Below are 25,495 nucleotides of genomic sequence, written 5' to 3'. Positions count from 1 at the left end.
AATTGTAACACTTTTGATATAAATAGCAGCTTAAGTCAAATGTAGGATAGGTCCTGACTTTAATTTTATAAAGTCATGACTCACTTCATTCCCCTAAAATCATGGATCAAATTGAAAATCATACTTAACTGACTGATAAGGTAGCTTATAATCACCGACCTGATGCGTTTGAACCTTTTACATTAGGCCTACAGTTTTAAAGTTATCTTTCCAAAATGTCTTGAATTCGCTTGAGTCTCACCATACCATGTAATAATGTTACCGTATTTTATTGAACTATTATTTCTTTGCCGTTTTATTTTTCAATTTTAAAGCACTAAATAGATAAATCTTTTTTATTGTGTGCCTTTAATGCCTGGTAGGCCCATGTGAATGTAGATACAGTACTCATCAAACATACATTTTATAATCAAACATTTATATTACGCCAATTAAAACAAAATGTCAACGTATCCTGTAATTTGCTAAATAGATGAGTTTTTAAATTAGTTTTAAATGAATATTTGACAAAAGGTGGCAGTTCGTTTCAAAGAGAGAATGCAAAAAAGGGAAAGGCGACGAAATGGAAGGAACAAGTTGTGTTAATGTTCATTCATGAATAGCGCCATCTGTTTGGTACAATCTATATATAAATTTACGTAAGGGCAAAATTCGATAAATCGCGGTTTATTTCTAGAATTTTTACTCGATGGTATATAAAGTTGGTTCGTAATTTCGGTACTGATTTTAACCACCTGATGTAACCCTGTTTACTAATTAAATTGAGTTAGATAATTAGTTATTGACGATTAAAACGAATTTAGGTTCAACGATTTGCCCCAAATAGGGGTGTTTTCCGATCGTGGTATACACTGTCTAATGGATGTCCAACTTGAAAAATACCCGCACACAATAATACGAGGACGCTTCGCATTTTCCTATCTCCTCCTACGATAATTGTTTTTAATAGCTGAAAACCGATTGAACTGCTCGAGTACAGCATCATAATGTTGAAGACAGGCCGATTTTCTTTAAAAAATACTATTTTGATAGATTTAATTTACGTTTTTACAAATGTATTGATTTGTGATGAATGGAACATTCCAAATTATTTGGTTTAACCATAGAGGTATAGATTTAGATTTATGGGCCCCCTTTGAGAATAAACATAAATAGTATTGCAATGCTGTACAATACTGTTAAGGTATTAACCACTTTTGATCGCAATTTGAATCGCAAATTTCTTACTGTGAGTGTTGGTACTGTTAGATATAATATAAACAAATATACAAATAAACTTTATTACTGTGAGTGTGGGTAGGCCCTACTGTTAGATTATAAACATATAATATACAAATAAATAAACGTTATTACTGACAGTTGCTTCTCAACGTTTGTATTAATTAATAATTTAAAAATATATAAACGTCGTAGTGGTGTATCGTTACATGTACTTTACTATTTCAATCGACTATGACAGTGAGAGTTTTAACAAAGTATTAAATCGTAAATGTTTTACTGTATTTAGTGGTATATTATTTATAGGCCTATAAAACATTAAAAACAATATTTCGTTACTGAGTGGATAAGAATATATTTTAAAATGTTTCCTCTTTGTACCTATCTTCTTCCCCCATCCCTCAACCCTTAATGTTACATACAAAACACAAATTGGGTTTGTTTAAATGAGTCCAAATAAAAAAATTGACTCATTTTGTTTCTCTCTCGGAAGTAATTCCCAGGGTGCTAATTTTGGTTGACTACATAAATCATTGTGTATATTTATTCGTTTCTGTAAACGAAAATGTATTATAGTCCTGCAGTTCATTTGAAATCTCCATTTTTTTCTCGCTGGAAATACTGTGTATTCGAGAACCATCTGTGGGCACGACCTAGATGGTACGCGAGCGAAGCGAGCGTGCCATCTAGTAGACAAAATTCTTAATAAAATCGAAAATAATCAGCCAGAAAGAGAGAAGTTCAAAACTTTTGAAAAAAAAACTAACCTTTTACATCTCAGGTATTAGGGCTATTTTTTACTGTTTGGTAGATAGTTTTTAAAGCTGATTCAGTATTCTAAACGTTATATTATATATGTAGTTCGGTACTGGACTTAAGCAATAGTTATTACTATAAAGTAGCATATACTATATTTGCTATAATATTATTTATAATTTATTACTGGGTGATTATATTTAAACAAACTAATTTGTAATAATAAGAGTACTTTGTATATTTGACAATAGTTTTATTTGTGGAAAATAAAAAAAATATATCATATTCCATTCATTACCAGATAGTTGAATGTTATTTCAGTAATGTGTGAGTGGTGATGTCTAGGCTTTATCATACAACCTTTACTTTAGTATAGTATCTGAGTAAAAAATATTCTCTATGATGATATAAATACATTTTGCAATTTTTCAGTTTAAATAATTTATTGCGTAATATTTTTTTTCGCTAAAAGTACACCGATGTGTCACTATCCCACCAGAATATCCAATGCATGAATATAAAGACATATTGTAAGCTATTTTCTAAGAAATAACTCTATACAATTATAATTATCTATATATAAATTCAGGCGTCGTAAAGACAAGTACAGTCATAACAGAAATTCGATACATTTTTTTTCCAATCTGTGGAATCTTTTTTTTAACGCATAATCAGCTAGCCTTTCCAGTCGCCGTCTGTTATGTACAATCAACTTTATTATTGCAGCTAAACCACCACCAACACCACCACCCTCCCCCTCACTGGCATGAGTAGCGTTGTAAAGCCAGTAGAGGACAGACCTACAGTACGAAGGATCAGTACATGCCCTAAACGCAGAACAACTTTGGTGGTTAGGAAACAACTTAAGTATGAATTGGCTCTATGAAACAATTGACCATTAGGCCTACTAATTAAGTTGAGTTAGATAATTATTTATTGACGATTAAAGCGAATTTACGATTTGCCCCGAATAGAGGTGTTTACTTTATTACTGACAGTTTCTTCTGAACGTTTGTATTAATTAATAATGTAACTACAAAAAAATATAAACATCGTATTAGTGATGTATCGTTACATGTACTGTACTATTTCAATCGACTAGGACGGTGATAGTTTCAACAAAGTATTACATCGCAATGTTTTACTGTGTTTAGTGGTAAACATGAAACCAATTCATATTTCGTTACTAAATCGATAAAGAATATATTTAAACATTGTTCGTCTTTGCACCCATCCTCTTCCCCATCCCTCAACCCTAATGTTACATACAAAACACAAATTCAGTTTGTTTCTTATTTTGTGACAAGTTTCTTTTTCGGAAGTAATTCCCGGTGTGCTAATTTTAGTTGAGTACATAAATCACCGTGTTTATTTATTCGTTCCTGTAAACGACATGTATTATTGTCCTGCATGTACATTTGAAGTCGCCAGTTTTTTTAACGCTGAAATTACTATGTATTCGAGAACCACATCTGTGGGCACGACCTAGATGGTACGCGAGCGAAGCGAGCGTACCATCTAGTAAGTGAAAATAAGTTGTCCCCGTGACAGATTGTCTCACAAACTGTTGTATGTTCATTCATTTCAAACAATTAATGCATTTCAGCACTTTTCTGTCTTGTATGTTTTAATTAATCTTACCCAGTGTAAACGGAACTATTAAAGATGATAAGTGGGATTTAGTAATATTATATAGACCATCATGTAAACACGGTTTATTAAACCAGTTCGTTATTTTGGTTACGTTGTACACCATGACAAAATCATTCAATATACTAATGTACGGGAATGTTGGAAGTTATGCTATATAAATAAATAAGTTTATAATGTTAGTGGTTGTAAACATGTTGTGTTGCCCTTGGATAGTGGGAATGTTTGTGAGGTGTCTGAGATGGGGATTTGTTGGCAGGGTTTATTAAACCGTTTCGGTAAATGAGCTCTGTGATATAAACATTTATGTTTGTTGTTAAAGAAAACAGACACAATTAGGTAGACGCTTAAAAGTTAATTAATAGTCAGATACATAATGCAAAATGTTTTATATAGTACTGTGGTAAGGAGATTTTTATGCAAGATGTATTAATATGAGTTAGACAATTTAGGTTGCAATTGAAAGTATAGTAGGCCTACTGAATTAGAAACGTTTGAAAATTCCGCGGCGTGTTCTGCCAGTTGTACACTCCAGTTGTTGTCGGCGATGTGCGCCGTAATGAGTTAAGCTTGATTCCCACTAGCGACGTAACGCAATGACGTTTTGCAATATTTGACCAATCGTAAGCGATGGATTATTCGAACCGTGGCTTGTGATTGATCTACTAGCTTGCGTTACGCGTACGTACTTGCGTTGCGTATCTTGTGGAAACTTACGCTTTACCGGCAAAAATGGCGTAATTTATAGCGTGTCCTTATTTGGATGACGTGACGTCACACCAAAAAAATTATATTTTTAAATGCTAAAAACAGATAAATACAATTTCGGCTTAATCAATTTAACATTACTGATAGGACATTCTTCTCTCCTCCAATTTGTGGCTCCGGTTGACGTGTGAAGCTCTGTCTACACTATCAAAATTTATGTGACAAAAAATGTGATGTGCCCTTATATGTAGATGATGGTGTCATATCACTACCATATTTGAGTATATCACTACCATATTTGGGCACATTAAACTTTTTTTTGGTCAAACTAGTTTTATAGTGTAGACAGAGCTTTAGACAAGATATATAGGGAATTTTCATGAATTCTTCGATTTTTCTCTACGTAACCGAATTTAATTTAGTGTTTCACCTGAAGAGATATGCGGGAACATTGTGTCGACGAGTAAATTCTTTTACAATGAAACCAACAGGGAAGTTTTGAGGGAACGTAAAATTAGATTTGCTTTTGTCACAATTATACTGAATTCAGTATAAACAATTAGAAGCGTTTCATTTCTTTCCATTTTACTTCCTCATTGGCAAAGGATCAAGTAAGATATACAAATCGGTTTGTTTCCGTGTGAATTAAAAGTGTAGGCCTAATCTTTTTATCTAACGCACAATTGTTTAGCCGTAAGCGGAAGTAAATGTTTGAGAACATCTGAATAGTACCCACATTTCCATCAAGATACTTTTTTACTTTTTGTAAATAATATCGGATAAATAAACAACTTATGTGTTATTCCCTACCATAATATTTTCACAAAGAGCTAGGACATTTTGAAGTGTTCCCAATTTGCTGGGACTTCGGGGCCGCTAAGAAAAATTAGTGGTATTCTGTAGAATACGATTAGTCTAGTGAGCACACGGACCTATTTTCCCACATCCGTAAAAAAACCTGACGTTTTATCCGATGTTCCTGTCGGTTGAATTGTAGTAACACACCTTGCCGATAGCTTTTCTACTAAAGGAATGTGTTTGGTCGGTAAGATAATACTAATTTGACGTAAGCCTACTTCCTTGAATGGGTCACCTCAAGTATTGCAATCTTATTTCTTAATATGAGTACAAGTTAAGACACGATGCCTACTGAGATCCAGGAGTAAAATAAAAGGCGTTGTGGAGTTTGTATCAAGAGGAAGATTATCGATTAATTATTCTTATCAATAAGTAATCCCCACTTCCATGGTAAGTTTTTTCAGATAAACTTATGTAATATGCCTTAAATAATCAGATGGTAGGCTTGCCTTCAATTCCATTGCAATACCTCATGGATGTAAACCCTGTGGGTGACTACAGCCTGTAGATGTGTCTGCAGTGCCTATGGTGATGAGTTTTAATTTCAACCAAAGGGTTTTTTTTTTCAAAAATAAGTTTATTTTCAGTTAAATTTTTATAATGTGTATTAAGAATTGAACTGTCAGTGTTGTTACTGTATTATGTCCATTAACACATACGATGAAGTGTGTTTGCCCTAAGGATTTACGGTATAATGTATAAATGCACTTTTGCAAAATGATGGATTGAATATTATCTAGTATATATTTTACGCAGCTATACTATTTAATGTATGAACAAACTGTCTCCATGACTTTTGTGATTTTAATAGACCTATCTTCTAACTGCGAGGTCATGTTCGAATATTAACAGGGACATTCTTTAAAACAAAACAATCTAACAAATAAAGTACAAATTTAACTTTTTACTGAAAACTTGTATAAAGCTCTGTCTACACTATCAAACTTTATGTGACAAAAAAATGTGATGTGCCCATTTAATGGACATGCTGATGTCATACCACCACCATATTTAAGCATATCACTACTATATTTGAGCAAATCACACTTTGTTTGTCACATAAAGTTTGATAGTGTAGACAGAGCTTTGAACTGAAGAGATCCGTTTTCTTTCTTTTTTATTGTGGATTTTCTCCTGAAAAGGCCCTTAAATATTAATTGCATATTTTAATTATATTTTATGACATAAATGTTAATTTAATTCAATTTTATAGCCATGCCTACTTTTGATACACATGCTGGAATAATAAAAAGTGAAAACGTGAAGCTATAAAAGAGAGAGATAAACGATACAAATTGCCCAATATGTTGTTTATTCTATTAGTGATCGATGGGACAAAGGTCAATCGATTATTGTTTACCTGGATCTAGACTGTCAAATTAGTATATAACCACTTCCTTTTTATATCCATGTAACTTCCTCGTTGATTGGTGTGTATAACAGGATTTTTACAGCAGTCGTTTTATCCGTTTTATCTAAGAAGTGATAGTCTTGTTTATCGTGTAAACACACATTAACAAATTTCTATGGTTCAGATTTGTTAGTGTTTGGTAATTATTTTAAAGTTACGCAAGGTTATGTTGTATTCAATATAACATTCAAAGTCAAACGAAACATTTAACAAATCCTAATATTAATGAGCGATTTAAAATTGACGTTCTGATAATAGTTTTAATAAAAGAATGGAAGGTAAAAAATACCTCTATGATAAAAGTGAACAAAATTAATAAGCAGGTCAATTTATTATTGTTTTGCCAGGGAGATTTTACACTGTTTATCCGTATCTGTTTTCGCCATTACCCTTTTTGGTCCTTTTGTATTTGTTATGCACCTGCATTATAAGTTTGACACAGATTGAAGGTGTGAATCAATATAAATAACAATTCTCGGTTATACCACGCAACACCAATCAGAAGATGTCTCGTTACACCCAGAAATTTATGTACTAAAAATAATAACGAGAAATAAGGAACCCGATTTCTACAATAATTGTTACATCTTTTTTTTAATTGTTACATCTTGAGGTCTATAATTATATGCTGTTCCTAATTGTGTATTGATTATCGCTGTACATTTACGTCTCATTTACGTCCCATTTACGTCCCATTTACGTCCCTTATTGGAACCTATAAAACTCAGTATTAGGGTTTTTCTATTGTCTGCACGCATGGATCATAAGAGATGAATTAAAAGTACATAACATACTCTGAGACTTGTATCTGATTTACGCTTGTCAGATGTGTGATCTAGTGACAGGTGCAGAAACATTGTGCAAATGGACCGAATTCAACAATTTCTATGATATGTAGGCCTATATTAAAGTGATCATCATTACCATATATACGGTAGTTTTCCTTACGACAATGGTAAAATACGCATCTAGAAGCTTATAAAATACTTAATCTATAGTCTTACGTGATCAAAAGAAATGTTTTGCCATATAAGTAAATACCTACGTATTCATTTAAATATATATTTGGAATTTGTTTACAAAGAATATTTCACAGATATCATAGTTTGTAACCGGGTTGTGTTTATGAAATCACGTGATATTTTATGTATTTTAACTCCAAATGGATCAAACGAATGTCACAGTGTATTTGCATCAGGTTTGTCATATCTGAAATAGACTTACCATAAAACTGAAACTCCGCCTATGAAAGTATATAATTCTTATCAAAGCTGTTTACTGGTTGCCATGGTATCATTTGATTGCGATAAAATTGTTGTAAAACCAAGACCAAATACCTTTACTTGGCCTATACTTGTTTTTTATATACATAATATACTGAAACTCCGCCTACTTTTTAAAACTTGGACTATAGGTCTATTGGTATTTCAAGTATATATATAGTATATATATATTATATAGGAGTCATTTGAATGCGGCAACACCGCATGTACACTGTATTGTATATTGTAAAACAATTTGTTTTCACTTAGCCTAAAGTTTCGTTGTTTATTACAGAGCCTATGTAAGAAAATAGCTTACGAATGGAAGTGAAGAAAGGAATACCGGTCGTTAGGTATTCCTTTACTTATATCGTTGTTCTTCTATTGGTCATCATCGGGAATGTCCAGGCTGTGTGTCCAAATCTTCCCGGTCCAACTACGTTAACAATTCCTGAAGGAGATACATGTACTATTACAGCCCAGGCCTACGCGTTTGATCAGATTGATATTGATGGAACACTTGTTATTGATGTATCTAGTTATGAATCTTCTCTGGAACTGACTGCTACCACCGCGGTCAATATAGGAACGAAGGGTATCATTGACGCTAATGGCGCTGGACATGGACCAGCCACAGGGACAGGTGCTGGTGACGCAACTGGATCTGGTGGTAGGCCTAAGTTGTTTATATTAAACTTTTTGATTCAACGTTCTTTTTTTAGTAAAAAATAAATTGCAAATTTTTAGTGAAAATCTGTAAAAAATATTCATATTCCAAAACTTTTTGATTGGACCTATATTTTATGTTTTGGTAAAATTAAATTATGTCAAAAATATTCATAACCTAAAACTTTTTGAATACATTTTTTGTCAAAAATTCTTGTTGTCAATTCTTTTTATATTACATTTAATAGGTACAATTAATCAGTAATCAGTAAAATGTTATTGATCTCAGAAAAGATAAAATAATTTGTTCCAAAAAATAACAAATTAAAATCGATAATATTTATTTTTTTAAATCAAACATTAATCTTAAAAATATAGCTATATCTAAACATATAAGATGGATTGTTGAAACACTTACTGTCACCCATCTCCATTTCAATGGATAATATGGAAGTCACAACTTATATCTTTAAAAATGAATGCAAGAAATACTGTAAATTCAGCAATGCTGTTTGTCTTTGATATAAAATGTAGGCCTGCAATAATTGTTATCTAGATAAAAATATTATAATATAGCAACAAATTAATTTTTATATTTTCTATTTTTGATAAGTAATTTCAGTAAAATATAAACACTTGTGTTTCAAAAACTTGTATTCAATTTAATCTTTTATTTAGGAATCTCTGGTCCATAGAAAGTAAAAATTACATATAATTAAAATTAAATAAACAAGACTAATTACTACTACTCATCTCAGGAAGGCATTCCATCTAGAGAGCATCTTAGACTGAAATATTACGTTGCTTATAATCGTTGAGACTAAAACATTTTCAACTTGTATTTAGTCTACTCATCAAGCCATATATCAATTTTCTTAACAATTCATAAAAAGAAGGAATTTTTTTTAGGTGGACATGGAGGTCGGGGAGGCATGTCTTCAGTTTTCCTTACAAAGCAAAACTCCATTTCGTACGGTGACATTACTGAGCCATCGATGCTTGGAAGTGGTGGCGGCGGAAGTAGCGGCGGAAACGGAGGAGGCGTGGTGATCATAAAGGCTGCGACTATTGACTTAGGTGGTACCATCTTGGCGAATGGCAATGATGCAACCGGAGGAAATAGTGGAGGCGGAAGTGGAGGTAGTGTTCACCTCGAAGCCACCACATCTATTTCTGGTAGTGGTCATGTATCAGTAAATGGTGGACGCGCAGATGGAGGAGGAGGTGGAGCTGGTGGACGCATCTCTATAGTTTTCAATTCTGGGTCATTTACTGGAACAACCAATTCCCACGGTGGACGGAATGGTACGTATTTTTTTGTCATAAAGATATTCTTGTCCCCATACATTTTGTTGTTGTTGAATTTTTATTATAATGTCACATTTTATTCATTTTGGCCAAAATTTAATCGAAAACTAATTTTACATAAAAAAAACCCCATAATAGCCATTTCTAGATAAATTCAATACAAGAAAAATGCAAAATAAATTTGTATTACTATTATTTAGTGTGTTTATAGCTAAACTTTTCAATTAGTACTTATAACCTCATAACCTCACAGTAAATTGTGTCGTGTAGTAAAAATCTGACTACACAATGTAAGTATTATATACATTTTAGTACAAATACATCTCTTACTTTGGTTTAAAATCGTATTATTATACTATTTGTGATGATTATATAAAGCGAAGTGAGAAACTCTAAACAAAGCTGAAAATAAGATAGAATTGACAAAAAGTAAGTCGTCTCACTCGAGTGCAGCTATTATACTAAATGTAAATTTCAGTACAGTGATAATAAAGCGGTAACATTTGTCAATCAGACAATAATCTCAGAAAAATTACCCCTAGGACAACTATCAACCTCGACAAACTACCTCTAGGATTTAAAATGGAATAACTACGATATTGTCTATAGTAAAAGACAATTGTAACTTCTGGAGAACTACCCCCCGGATAGGATTTTATTTTCTGAAGCGATTAAACAATGAATGTCATTGTATGTTGATGTCGTAGTTTCTATGCAAGAATCGGCTGCTGTTATTGTACTATGATTATCTCTATTGCTGCTGTCTTTTTATGTCAGACAACAGATCCTATCTTGTTCTATTCACTCAATTTCTTAATCCATTACCTGTGGGTTTATGTTGACAGAATGGGATTCTGGTAAAATGTATATATTATTTATGTTTTTGTGTGTGCAGAAGCAAAGAAAAGTTTCAGAGTGATTCCTAATAATACTCTCCACCAAAGCCCTTTCAATTTTAGTAATACCGTTCCAGCATCAACATTCTTTGATACGTCACTGAAACGAACTCATTGGAAAGATGTTTGACAGCTTCTCCTAGTGTATATTTTGTAGGCTTGTTTTACTAAACCTAATCGTAATAGATATATAGTGTTATAAAATGTATTTTATTGAATGTAGGCTATAAACGGATATTTCAATCAGTTTTATACAAACACTTATAGACAAGAGTCTAATGTGGGTGGCAGAGTGCACTCCCGTCCGATACGAGTAATAACAGACATTTTAGCAATATTAATTTTTCGGTTCTTACAACGGTATGTTAGTTGCCTTACTTATCTCCTTCCACTACTAGTAAGGTTTAGTAAGTTATCCAGGAATACAAAACCCAAGTTACCAACACATGTTTCGGCCTTGTAATAATAGGAATTACAACATGTAATGATTGATTTTCAAAGTAAAGGGATGTCTACACTATCAAACTTTATGTGACAAAAATTGGGATGTAATATATGGACATAATTATGTCATATCACTACCATATTTAGGCATATCACTACCACATTTGGACACATCACACTTTGTTTGTCAAACTAGTTTGATAGTGTAGACAGAGCTTTATCATTTAGCTTTAGAGGTTATGACTGGGCCTACATTTTGTTCTTTTAGATCTCCAGGACGATGCTATAACCCTATCTTCAGACTGGCTATCATCATACTCACAATCCAATAACCACCCTCCGTCATACGCCATACGTTCGAATGACGATGATCAGTTTTGGCGCGGACAGACGACTCACATCGCTCAGGAATACCTGCAGGTTAACTTTGAAGATCCTGTGATGTTTAGTGGTCTAGATACACGTGGATGTGGTAGTAACTGCCCTGGTTCTAGTCAAGAATATGTGAAAAGGTATTCATTACAATATAAAGAAAACGAACAAGACGGTTTTGTGGAGTATAAGGTAAGAATGACGATTGTTATTTTTGATGCTCCTGTGGCCTAAAGCTTGGTTCCCACTAGAACATAAAAGCAACGCAAGTCTTTTTTTTTACCAATGACACACGATGAATTTTTCGAACTGTCGCTTGTCATTGGTCAGCTCGCTTGCGTTGCGCTTACGTCCCTGCGTTACGTCTAAATGGGAACCAAGCTTAAGTATCACTTAAGGACTATGCAACTGAATATGTGAAAATGTATCTTTGAAAAAAAAACGACGAAGATGATTTGGTGCATTATAAGGTAAGAATATATAACAGTTTAAACATTATCGAATTTCGTTTCTATTAAGCGTTTCGGAGAAGTAGTTGAATTCAATGGGAATACAAACGGGAATGGTATCGTCCGCAATGATCTGGATGACCCTATTAAAGTAAAGACGTTGCGTATTAAACCACTGGAAATACAAACGGCAGTGTCTATGACAATTCAAGTTTTTGGATATAACATAGGTAGGTCTATTATATACATACTTTTTTGTAAGCCTATGTGTTTGTTTTCATTGCACATGTACACGAAACACAATGTAGACTGTTAAAAAATAATAATACAACTATTAGTAGAGGCTATATATGGTTTGACCTTGAAACAATTCTAATAAAAGGTCTTTTGGTATTTTCTTGTAGCTTTAGGTGTCAATAATTACCAAAAAATTTTTGCAGCCTTCTAGTTGCTGCATTAGTGAGATATTGAGGGTCAAAGGTCAGTCACCTTTTTGTGGCATTTGATGGCTCATAACTCCTCAACTCCTGGGTTTAAAAAGACAAATGTGGTTTCTACATCTATGTTTTAGTGGTCAAACAACAAAATAAAGTTTTTGCAAATTTTGGGTTACTTGTGCCATTGGTCAGATAGTCAGGTCAAAGGTCATTGACCTTTATTCATTAATAACTACTGCTAGTGTAGAACCTCAGTAAGATTTGTATGCATTCAATTTAGGAGAGAATATCTCAACTGTTATAGGATAATTTGACCCCAAGGAACAACATGGGATATGTGTCAAATTCGTTATCTGGGGCGAACATGCCCAAAATCGGGGTCAAAGGTTAGAAATGTGTGGTTCTTATATCTCGAAAACCACTTGTCATACAGATTTGCTTTTGGTGTCAAATTGTTCAGAATATACATATTTATATTCGGTCTAACACAACTTTTACCCCCAAAAATGACCGGAAATGCTTTTACTAACCTTTGACCAAAAAAAAACATTTTCGGGTTAAATATTTAAAATGTCAATGGACACACTGTATGGTATCAAATGAAAGCATATACAATACGCTACCCATTGCTACCCAACTTGTATTTAATTATGTGATGTTATTTTTGGAAAATATGCATATTTTATTAAATTTAGACAAAAATGAGTATAAATTAATGTAAGTTTATTTTAGGTGAAATAATTCTAGCGTTGTAATGAAATATTTGGTATAAGAAAGAAAAGACTTAGTTGTAGTTTATTAAGTTCTTTATTTGGTAGACCAAACAAAATGGCATTGCAGTAGTCTAACCGTGATGTTATTAGTGCATGGACAAGTTTAATAAGCGAGGAGTGTGTTTGCGAATTGATCTTATGTTACGAAGGTGGTAGGTATCAGATTTACTAATGTTGTTGATATGTCTGGACATAATCGTTGAGTCAAATACAACTCCGATATATCTAACCTCCAACGATGATGTGATTGATGTTTCTAGCAATGGCCAATTTCTTGAAGTGTTTTGAATGAAGAAATAAGATTTCTGTTTTACCAGGTTTAAAAAGAGCATGTTTTTAGTTAGCCAATCCTGAACATCAACAACACAAGCTTCGATAACCGATTTCGCCTCATTAAACTCTGCTGGATTAAAGCTGATGTACAGTTGTGTATCATCTGCGTACACATGATATTGGACACAATGTCTCTTAATGATATCACTCATGGGCGAGATGTAAACTAAAAACAATACTGGACCCAGTATTGATCCTTGAGGAACACCGCATTTCAGGTCGATAGAGGTGGATTTGACATTACCAATCCGGACCTGCTGCTTCCTAGAAGACAAATATGACTTGAACCAATTTAGAGCAGATCCACATATAACAATAGACGAGAGTCTTGCAATAAGAATGGAATAGTACATGGTATCAGAAGCTGCCGACAGGTCGAGGTACACAGAAAAAAGACAATTACCTTTATTCAGAGTTAAAATAATATCATTATGCACCTTGAGAATGGCTGACTCTGTACTGTGGTGCTTTCTATATGCTGATTGAAGAGGGTCGAACAAATTATTGTCGTCAAGAAAATGTATGAGATCTAAAGCAACGCATTTCTCAAGGATCAATTAGATAAAAAAGCGACATTAGAAATAGATCAAAAATTTGCCATGGAAGTATGATCCAGTGAAGGTTTCTTTAAAATAAATGTAACTAGACCCAACTTCAAATCATCAGGAAAGGTCGTACTAGTTGATAAAGATAAATTAATAATAATTCTAAATACTGAAGTCAATTATGCACATTTTCCATAAAGTTATATTCCTAATCAAAAATTATTTCAATACAAGTTGGGTAGCAATGGGTAGCATATTGTATATGCTTCCATTTTATACCATACAGTGTGTCGATCAACCAGCATCGGCCAACAGCTTAAAATCTGCATGGCAACTTGTCAAACAACTCTCAGGGAAGAGATCTCAAAGTGCATGCATCATGGGAGAGGATTGTCTTCTAGCATGGAAAACTCACTTCCACAAACTACTATCGGTGGAGACTTCAGTGGTAGATGACATGGATATCGTCAAAATCTTCAACTTAACCACCAGATAAGCTCCGAGAGGTTCTCCGAGGCTGAGGTGTCAATTGCCTGCAAACAGATGAAATCTGGCAAAGCAACTGGTCTTGACGGTCTTCCCATCGAAATATGGAAATTACCTGGCACCCAGAAAGCTCTCACTTCTTTCTGCAATCAAATTCTTGATGGATACAGGCCATCAGAATGGGGAATTTCGTTCATATCCTGAAAAAAGGTGATCTTTCAAAACCAGATAACTACAGGGGTATTTCATTATCACAATTGGCTGCAAAGATCTACAATCGCCTGATTTTAAATAGGATACGTCCTGTGATTAATGAAGTTTTACGCCCCAACCAGAATGGCTTTCGTCAGGCTCGATCAACAACTACGCACATTCTTGCACTGAGGAGAATTGTTGAAGAGGTTACGAACCATCACAAAGAGGCAGTCATTATCTTTATTGACTTTCGCAAAGCCTTCGATTCCATCAATCGCAACATCATGATGAAGATCCTCTTAGCATACGGCATCCCTCATAAAATTGTAGAAGCCATCAGAGTAATGTATATCAATACATCAGCAGTTGTCCTGACTCCAGATGGTGAGACTGATTGCTTCAACATCGACTCTGGCGTAGTTCAAGGAGACCCTCTTGCTCCATTCTTGTTTATTGTCTGCCTTGACTATGTAGTGCGATCAGCAACTACATCATCAGACGGTCTCACCCTCCGCCGTAGTAGAAGACATCCAGCTGAAGTACTACCAGACCTGGACTTTGCCGATGACATCGCCATTCTTGAAGATTCCATACATGCTGCCGAAAATCTACTGCACAGAATTCAACAAGCCACACAAGCTATAGGTTTATACTTAAACATCAAGAAGACCCAATTCATATATTTAAACCCCTCATCACCTTCTATAACTCTCGCACTGGATGGATCAGCAATAGAACAAGTAGAGGATTTCAAGTACCTCGGAAGCTACTGTTCATCCACTAACCATGATGTCGAAGCAAGACTTGGTCAAGCATGGGGTGCGCTGAACAGTCTTTCAAAAATATGGGCATCTCGTATCAACAAGTCCACAAAAATCCGCCTCTTTAAGTCAACAGTTGAAGCCATTCTTCTTTACGGCTGTGAGACATGGAGTCTTACTTCATCGCTCTCAAAATCATTGGATGGAGCATACACCCGCATGCTGAGGAAAGTCCAAAACATCCCATGGTCCTCACACGCCACCAACAAGACACTATATGCCAACCTTCCCCGTCTTACGACCATCATTCAAAGACGTCGCATGGGCCTTGCCGGTCATGTTATGAGAAGCTCTGAGTCTGCCTCAAGAGTTCTCCTTTGGGAACCAGAAGAGAAAAGGAAAGTGGGAAGACCTCAACTGACTTCGCTCTACATTCTGTTGAAAGATACCAAACTAGACCTGAGTGAACTGAGAAAGAGCATGCTTGATAGAGATGTGTGGAGACAAATTATCATGGCACCCACTTAATAGTGGGATGAGATTAAGTAAGTAAGTTTGGTCAAAGGTCAGTAAAAGCATTTCCGGTCATTTTTTGGGGTAAACGTTGTGTTCGACTGAACATAAATATGTATTTTCGATAACGAATTTGGTACACATCCCATGTTGTTCCTTGGGGTCTAATTATCCTATAACAGTTGAGATATTCTCTCCTAAATTGAATGCATACAAATCTTACCCAGGTCCTAAACTAGTAGTAGTTATTAATGAATAAAGGTCAATGACCTTTGACCCGACAATCTGACCAATGGCACAAGTAACCCGAAATTTGCACAAACTTTATTTTGTTGTTTGACCACTAAAACATAGATGTAGACACCACAGTTGTCTTTTTAAACCCAGGAATTGAGGAGTTATGAGCCATCAAATGCCACAAAAAGGTCACTGACCTTTGACCCTCAATATCTCACTAACGCAGCAACTAGAAGGCTGCAAAAATTTTTTGGTATTTATTCACACCTAAAGCTACAAGAAAATACCAAAAGACCTTTTATTAGAATTTTTTCAAGGTTACATAGGATAAATATCACATATAGCCTGTACTATATACACATGAGCTAAATTTACCTGCAGGACATGAAGTTATTACAGGTAATAAAACGCATGTGGTTCACACTTTTACGCAGCGCGTCGATCGCTTAAACTTTCACGTAACTCAAGGACATCATAGCGCGTCGATCGCTTGAACTTTCACGTAACTCAAGGACATCATAGCGCGTCGATTGCTTGCACTTTGACGTAACTCAAGGACATCATAGCGCGTCGATCGCCTGAACTTTCACGTAACTCAAGGACATCATAGCGCGTCGATCGCTTGAACTTTCACGTAACTCAAGGACATCATAGCGCTTCGATCGCTTGCACTTTGACGTAACTCAGGGTGTCGTAGCGCGTCGATCGCTTGCACTTTGACGTAACTCAAGGACATCGTAGCGCGTCGATTGCTTGCACTTTGACGTAACTCAAGGACATCGTAGCACGTCGATCGCTTGAACTTTGACGTAACTCAAGGACATCATAGCGCGTCGATCGCTTGAACTTTGACGTAACTCAAGGACATCATAGCGCGTCGATCGCTTGAACTTTCACGCAACTCAAGGACATCATAGCGCGTCGATCGCTTGAACTTTGACGTAACTCAAGGACATCATAGCGCGTCGATCGCTTGAACTTTCACGCAACTCAAGGACATCATAGCGCGTCGATCGCTTGAACTTTCACGTAACTCAAGAACGCCGTAGCGCTTCGATCGCTTGCACTTTGACGTAACTCAAAGACTTCATAGCGCGTCGATCGCTTGCACTTTGACGTAACTCAAGGACATCGTAGCGCGTCGATCGCTTGCGTTGTGCCTACAAGTGCGAACCAAGATTACCGTTGCATTAAGCTGTCATTGTAATTACTAATTGATGTCATTGAAACTTTTATTTCAGCCACCTCAATTAATTCATGTCAGGAAGGAACGAATCCATGTAAGTAAATATTAGTTGACATACTTGTTCTGTAGGTGATATGACGCCATTTGACTAGTTAATCAAGATGAACTACATTTTGGGCAGAAAGTATGGTGTAATATTTGTTTTTCAACATAATAAATATTTGTTGGCCGGCCATTATCGTTAAATTTCACAAATCGTTTAACAACACTTTCTGTCTATAAAAAGCGTATCACCCACTTGACCAAATCCTAAGTCGTTAATCATAGTCTATGTCAGTACTGTTATCTTGAAATTAAGTTATCTTGAAAAATTGTTGATATAAACTTTTTTTCAGCACCTGAACCGGGTGGACCTGGAACAGTTTATATCGAAGACACTTCTAGCAGTTCTTCTCATTTGATTATCGATAATAAAGGACAATTTCCAAAGGTAAATAATGATATATTCAGAATAAAAATGCCGAAGTTTATTTTACACTTACACATTTTACACTGTGCATTTTAGCCGCAACGCAATCGAATCGACCAATCAAACACTATGTATTATTCGAACTCTCGCTTTCGATTGGTTTATTTACGTCTTAGTGGGAACCAATCTTAAGAGGACAACTTTTGGACTCTTTACCTTTTCAATGTGTCCCCTGAATATATTCTTTAGTGTTACAACAGGGAGGTATGTCTCTCTGGTTAGAACATTATTTCCTCTCAGTTCATTTCACAAAAAGTGTTCCTCTAAAGGTACTGTGATAACATTTTACTGACTGAAAATAAGTACTGTACTGTACTGTACTGTACTGTACTGAAAATAAGTACTCTACTGTACTGTATTATGTTATACTGTAACTTGTTAATATCTTATTCTTATAATGGCATTATTTTCATTTCTTAGATAAAAATGACAACTGATTGTTCCGAGTTTCTCTATGAAGAATCTGGTATGATAACAATATTATTAAATCAGTTCCAATATTTTAAATGTCCCAATATATATTTCTGAAAAATGAGTAGAGATTCACAACATTGACAAAATATTATGTAATAACATTTAGAAAGATCAATAAATAATTTATATTTTAAAATTATAACATCAGGTGCTGCAGCGTGGGTGAAATCTACTTTACCGATGACTCTCAGCAACATTAGTATCAGTAACAGTGATCATCTTGTTCTCAGCGAAGCCATAACAGTGTCCAGCATCAATGGTCAACCATCCAGCTATCTTCACATTGGTTCCGATGTCACTCTTCTTGTCGGTCTTAGCTGTACAGCCTATGTTTATGACCATGCCACCCTAAATCTCCAAGATGCTGACTACACCTTTGATAGGTCGCTGTATGTAGCTGGTACATTAACTACTACTCCAGATTCCGAGATGATAATTGGAGGTAACCCAGACACGGTTCTTCAGATGTTTGCTCTCTCTGGTGCAGAAGATTATTTGACTCTTTCACTGAAATCCCTGACAATAAATTCTGATGCGTCGGTTTTATTAGATACTACGAATACGTGTGGATATACCCTCGTCATGACAGATGCTACCGGTGATCTATTGATGGAAGTTAATTCAAAACTACGAGTCGGGTGTACTGCCAACATTACTGCCCGATACATACAATTGGTAGATGCTGTTTTCAATACGGATGTTCTTTCTCGAGATTCTCTTCTTTTGACGAACACAATACAGACACAAACGCTAGTTGTTAATGGTGACTGCGATTTAGGTCTGGTCAGTATTTATGACATCAGTAATATGACCATAACGTCTGCCGGCACTCTTAACTTAACAGTTGACGACGTGAACTTTTTAGATACAAACATCACCATCGATGGCAGCATGATTTCTAGAAACTCAATTAACATATCATGTTCTGAGTTTACGATAAACGAAGGTGGATCAGTCACGTGGTTAGGATTAGAAACTATTCTATCTTGTGATGAAGTCTTCATAAACGGACAATTCATTGCTACTGAACCGTTTCAAAACGGACGTGGTATTAGAAAATTTGCCGTAGGAGAACATGGGTACGCGAAGATAGAACAATTCAGTGGGAATTTTATTACCGATGAACTTGAAATAAACGGCTACCTCATCTTCGACCACGTTTTGACTTTCAATGGTAAAAGCAATCAGTTGATTCAGATGGTTGTTATTGGTGATACTGGTAGACTTTTGTTAGATAACGTATATCAGTCAGTAAAGCGTCAATGGAGAGATGACACAATGACGTCACAAATGTTGGCAGAAGAAGTCACAGTTGATGGTATTTTTCAATCTGGTCGGATTGACATAGGAATCGGATGGACAAAATTCCAAGGTGGTGGCTCTTTTATCTTTCAACCGAACGACACATTCAGATTCGACGAAGTGAAGATTGATGGAATCTTTGATAGCTTAACACATATTACATTAGCTGGCCGATCTCAGTCCTTAATTCAATCGTTTACGACTGGTGTTGAATCTCGTGTTGTATTTGATAGTGGTAGAAACTTAACAGAAACTGAAGATTCAATGCAGTCAGATCTTCCCAGTGTCTCAACGATCGGAATATATGAAGTAAATATCAACGGTATATTTCTTGCTGCTACCATGGACAATCAATTGAACAATGATAGCTGGAATACGTTAGAAGTCGGTGATAATGCACGTATGGAGTTTATTTTAGCAAATGAATTCATATGCCGATCAGTTTCAACCAAATCCAGGTCTACAGTGAAAGTGGGTAGCTTGGATGGGTTTGGTGAGTACACATATTTTGTAAATATTTTATCTGGAAAATTATTCTCTCTCTCTCTCCTGGTGCCATATCTGCGGACGTAGGCGATCATGTTCTGCCTCAATTTTCTGCTTATCGCTTTCGTTAACAGGTCCACTCCTTGATGTTTTACACCTTTTCTGTTATTCACTCAATTACACTTGTCATCCACAGTACTTACTTAACTGTTTATTATTATTAATTCTGTATCTGTATTTAAAATGTAATTGTTCTTGTATATCTTTCTATAATCTAAAACAACAACAAAATGTTTTGTAACTATTCACTATTATGCATACATTTCTTTTTATCATGGACCATTTGTAAGAACATTATTTTTAATGAAAATGTCATCCATGTAAAATAAGTTTATAAATAAATAAAATAAATAAATTACTCGTCTTCTATCCCTGCTCCTCTTTCCTTCTATCTTTCCAGTTAATGATAGGTTCTCCAAGCCATCTTTCCTGACTGTATGACCGAGGAAAATTATTATAATATTTCTTATGATAACTCCCTCCCTGGACGTATTTTAAATTGTACTTTGTGGAGGGTCGTTATTAACTGACAGCATTTTGTGGGTTAAATATTACGACCGATTGCGCAACTACTACTGTACTCGGTACGCGTAAAGCTTGGACGTGACTAAGACGTATAAGGCGCAAACAAGTGAGTTACGGTAACGAACCACAGAAGCGATGGTTCATCGCGTCTTGGTGGTCAACTCACTTCCGTTGCGCCTACGTCCTTGCGCTTTGTCCAAACGGGAACGAACTTTTAAAATGTATGTATCTAAAATGCATATTGACAAATTCGTCACGAGAAATCAATGACAGGCGGCGTTCACGATTTAATCGTCTACATGACCAGTCGTTGACTTTATATGATATGACTAAGCCTACCATAGTGATTATCTTTGTAATACACTGTCACACGATAACACCGATGCAATTAGCATTAATACATTAGTTTTATCATGGAATAAACATGCATAGCTTGTACAGTATGTTTACTTTATACAGTTTGGCCTTTTAGAACTATCGATTTAAGTATAACATCTACTCCAGTGCTGATAAATATTGTTAACGGATAATAAAATCTCGAGTGGTCTAAAGATTGGTTTCCACTAGGACACAACGCAAGGACGTAAGCCAAGTGAATTGACAAATCACAAACGACAGCGAATAATCCATCTCTTTTGATTGGCCAATTTTCTTGCGTTGTGACTTACGTCATTGCGTTGCGTTCTTGTGGGAAGTGACAGCAAACAAATATCGTGTAGTAATACCAAGTAGTGCTACATGACTTCCTATCTTATAACAAGTAGCACAACTTTTGTTAAATTTCACGTTCTCGTTCTCCGAAAAATAAGTATGGGGTTATTATCATTTCATTTTTATTTCATTTCATTTTTCACAAAAAAAAGAAAGAAAACAGTTCAAAATCCAAAAGACTGTCAAGCGGCTAATAAAAATGAAAATTAAAAGGAGTTATAATGTTGTCTCCAAGATGATTGTTAATGCTATGTTTTTTTTGTAGCTACATTTAAAATAAATCACGTGAGAATCAATGGAGAGGTAATAGTAAACGAGACACTACATTTACGCGGGAAAACAGATATTCGTGTTGATTCGTTCATAATCGAGCCTTACGGAGTTCTAAAGATAGACGAGAGTAATAGGGCGCATAGCAACTGGACAAATACATCTACAATTGCCCTAAGAGATGTGACAATTAATGGACAGTTTCTAGCAGGAAGGATGACAAATCAATTAGAAGGAAATGGCTGGAATTCTTTATATATGTCACAAAATGGCCTCTTGGATTTTGAATCAGCTGATGACTTTCTCTGTGACGCAATGTTTATTCTGAACTCTACCGTGTTCAGAACATCGAACACGATAATTATTCGCGGAAATATAAATGAAAGAGTTGGACGCTTAGAGATTGGATCAGGAAGTGCAGTTTATTTGGATACAACATCAGGTGGATGGCAAGTCTGGCGTGGTAGCTATTCTGAGCTTAATGCAGATAACGTCATTGTCAATGGCATATTTTTACCGGGTGGTTTAGACGTTGGTATTGGCTGGTTAAAACTGGAAATGTCTTCAACAGGTAGTTTTAAGTTCCAGCTATACGATCCATCACAGCTGCGTCTAAACGATGCCGATATCGGTGGTGAAGTTCGGATACTCAATCCTGTAGTTATTCGTGGAAGAGATCAACCATTCACAGATACCTTCACTATTGGACATGGTGGATCACTGCATCTGGATGTCGGAAGTTATGCTAACACATCTCTAACCAATTTGACATTTTCAATATTTTCAATTGATTATTTAAATATTGGTGGTGATTGTAAAGCAAAGGAACTATCTTTGACGTCTTACGAAGTTAAAGTAAGCGGATCGTTTTCATTTGATGCCAGTACAGAAGTGAGAGTCGATATTCTTGTTGTTATTGGAACACTCGATATATTTCATCAAGTTGAGGTCATAGGTCGTTCGGAAGATTTGACAGACAATATCACAGTCTCTGGAACTATGACACTAGATTCTTTATTAAGCGATCACTCGTCACGTGAATGGTCAAGCTCTAAGGGTTCGACCTTCAAGCTAATTCATCTTACTGTTAATGGAGATCTTTATGGAGGTTTACTTAAAGTCGGTGCTGGATGGGAAGATGTTACTATTGGTGTTTCTGGAACATTCAAATTGGAGCCTAAAGACGTCTATTATATAGATTATTTGACAGTACATGGTCTAATGGAGACATATACTCCAATGAACATCAACGCATCTCTCATTTGCATAAAGCTACTGATCTCTACGACAGGAACACTGGACCTAGACTTCAAAGGTTCTCCAATCGAAGGAAGTGGTTGCGATGAATCTGTCGTTTACGTGACAACGATTACTGTTGATAAATTCCTCAAGGCGGGATCTCTTGTAATCGATTGTAATTCTCTTAATGTCGGCACTAATGGTCAAATTGATGTATCTGGTGGTGGTTACGCAAGTGACAGTGGTCCAGGTAGGTTCTATGTTCTATTTTACAAGCTCTCCAGTTTGTTTAAATGCCATCAATGTGCTTTTTCTTTCTTTTCGTTTATTTTTCCACTCTTAATATGAATGTTAAAACAAAATAAATAAAATAAGTATATAGATTTTATGAATAGATGGAGGTCACAGTAAGTTAATTCATTTATTCGTTGATAGCATTGTTCTTGTACTAACCTCAGAGTATACAGTAGTAGGCCTACAGTAACAGTGTCTACAGTACAATCTGCTATTGGACACGCCGGGGAAAATGAGATTTATCGGGTGTTCATTGAAGCCCAAGCCCAAACATACCAAATGACAAAAAAAAATATTAGGCCTAATGATCTTGTCAATTCAATTCAATACGTGCTTCGGAAAGCTTTTGAACACAACAGAAGAACCATGCTTTTTAGTACAATTTTATGTATTATACTCTTTTAGGAAAAGGCGTGTCTTATTCTAATGGTGCTTCTGGTGCCAGTCATGGTGGACGAGGTGGAAGAGGAGGTTATTCCAGTCATAAAACGCTAGCAGAACATCTTCCTTATGGTAACATCTATAGAATTCCAGAATGGGGGAGTGGAGGAGGGTCTGGATCCGGAAATGGAGGACGTGGAGGCGGAAGGATTCAGATGAATATCAACACAACATTTACATTAAATGGTCAAATACACCTTAATGGGGAAGACGGTGTAAGTTATAGCCCTTATATGGGTGACAGTTTGCATTTCTATTCTTTCAGTTGAAAGATCTGAATTTGTGGAGGTAACTAAAGCCCCATTCGCACACAGAAGTGGCCAAACATCCGTCATCTTTGCCGTATAACAGATTTTATTATATCTATTAGATCTCATAGAGGTATGCCTGTTGTAGTTCACTAACTGATATTTAATAAAACAATTTACATATTCCGAATCTGTTTCAGTCTTCTACTAATGATGGCGGAGGAAGTGCGGGTGGTCTTTGGGTAGAATGCGATAGTTTGTATGGAACAGGGCATATTTATGGTATTGGCGGTGATGGCAATAACTATGCTGGCGGAGGATCAGGCGGTAGAATGTCGGTGTTTTACAGATCTAGTAATTTCAACAGCGGTCAAGCAACATTTAACGGTATGCCTTACTCTTCCTATTTCTGAAATTGTATTTAGAAACCTTAAAATATATCTTAACAGGAGTGTCCTCTGAATAGGGCTCTGTTACAAAATATTCACATGATGGGAAAAAGTCTCTTTAATAGCGGATGTCTCCTGATTAGGGGTGGAGTCCCGACTGGGTCTTTCTTAAATCTACACATGAGCCCCAGCAAACTCTTATAAATTAAATACTTTGAGAATTAATTAATTTATTTACGGTCTTTTAAGGTGGTGGAGGAGGTGCCAATGGAGCTGAATCAGGAGGGCCAGGTGTCATTTATTTAGAGGGACGAGAACCACAAATTAAAAACCTACGAATTGACAACAAGTGCCAAAATCCAGAGGTATGGACCATTATTTGCCTTAATTTAAAAAAGGAAAACAAACCAAACGAAATAAAGATCATCATGACGATGAAAGAAGAGACAATCAAACTGTAGCAGAGTCATACATGGCTCTGAACTGTAGTTATAAATGCTGCCCTCATTTCTCAGATGCGGGACCTTTAAAAATTGAAAGCAGACGACACTACCCACGAGGAGAGAAAATGTGTATTTTTGCCATGGAGTATTAGTATTACTCCATGATTTTTGCCAAGCATCAAAATAACATTGGTTTTGATTATTATGAAACGATGATTTTGGTGATGTGGAAATTGCTTTAAGAATTATGATAATTGTATTTAGTAATAGTAGAGCTAGCGAGGTCTAGAAACGTGATGTTTATAATGTATTTTAGGCTAAAATACATTATAAACATCACGTTTCTAGACCTCGCTAGCCCTAGACTAGCCTATACATCCTAGGCCAAGCTAGTAGTAGTAGTACAGTACTAGTAGTAGTAGTAGGCATAGCCTAGCCTAGGCCTAGTAGTAGTAGTAGTAGGAGGAGGAGGCTTGGATCAGACTAGGCTATAAGTTGTACGTTGGAGTGTCACATTTTTTCCCCAGCCAGTGCAGGTCATGATTGTCTGTCATTGTAAAATAAATAGCCACACAGGTCCCTAGGCTAGGATAGAAAACAAGTTTGCAAACATAACTCAC

At 35.6% G+C, this 25,495-nt stretch overlaps 1 protein-coding gene across 1 annotated transcript in view; it reads left to right on the top strand.

The window, feature by feature from the left end:
- The first annotated feature begins 8,090 nt into the window (after positions 1-8,090).
- The window catches only part of LOC140039431 (uncharacterized), a 77,365-nt gene continuing 59,960 nt past the window's right edge, over positions 8,091-25,495 (top strand). The window contains exons 1-12 of the mRNA XM_072085031.1: positions 8,091-8,533; positions 9,439-9,834; positions 11,446-11,741; positions 12,069-12,228; positions 17,520-17,558; positions 17,860-17,954; positions 18,414-18,459; positions 18,616-20,262; positions 21,817-23,310; positions 23,760-24,010; positions 24,244-24,430; positions 24,682-24,797. Of these exons, the coding sequence (XP_071941132.1) occupies positions 8,185-8,533; positions 9,439-9,834; positions 11,446-11,741; positions 12,069-12,228; positions 17,520-17,558; positions 17,860-17,954; positions 18,414-18,459; positions 18,616-20,262; positions 21,817-23,310; positions 23,760-24,010; positions 24,244-24,430; positions 24,682-24,797 (5,076 nt within the window). The 5' untranslated portion in view covers positions 8,091-8,184. The remainder of the gene's footprint in view (positions 8,534-9,438; positions 9,835-11,445; positions 11,742-12,068; positions 12,229-17,519; positions 17,559-17,859; positions 17,955-18,413; positions 18,460-18,615; positions 20,263-21,816; positions 23,311-23,759; positions 24,011-24,243; positions 24,431-24,681; positions 24,798-25,495) is intronic.

This window comes from Antedon mediterranea, chromosome 2, assembly GCF_964355755.1.
Source record: "Antedon mediterranea chromosome 2, ecAntMedi1.1, whole genome shotgun sequence".
NCBI lineage: Eukaryota > Metazoa > Echinodermata > Crinoidea > Comatulida > Antedonidae > Antedon > Antedon mediterranea.
Note: the sequence above shows the minus strand (reverse complement) of the source record. Positions and strands in the feature narration are given on the sequence as shown.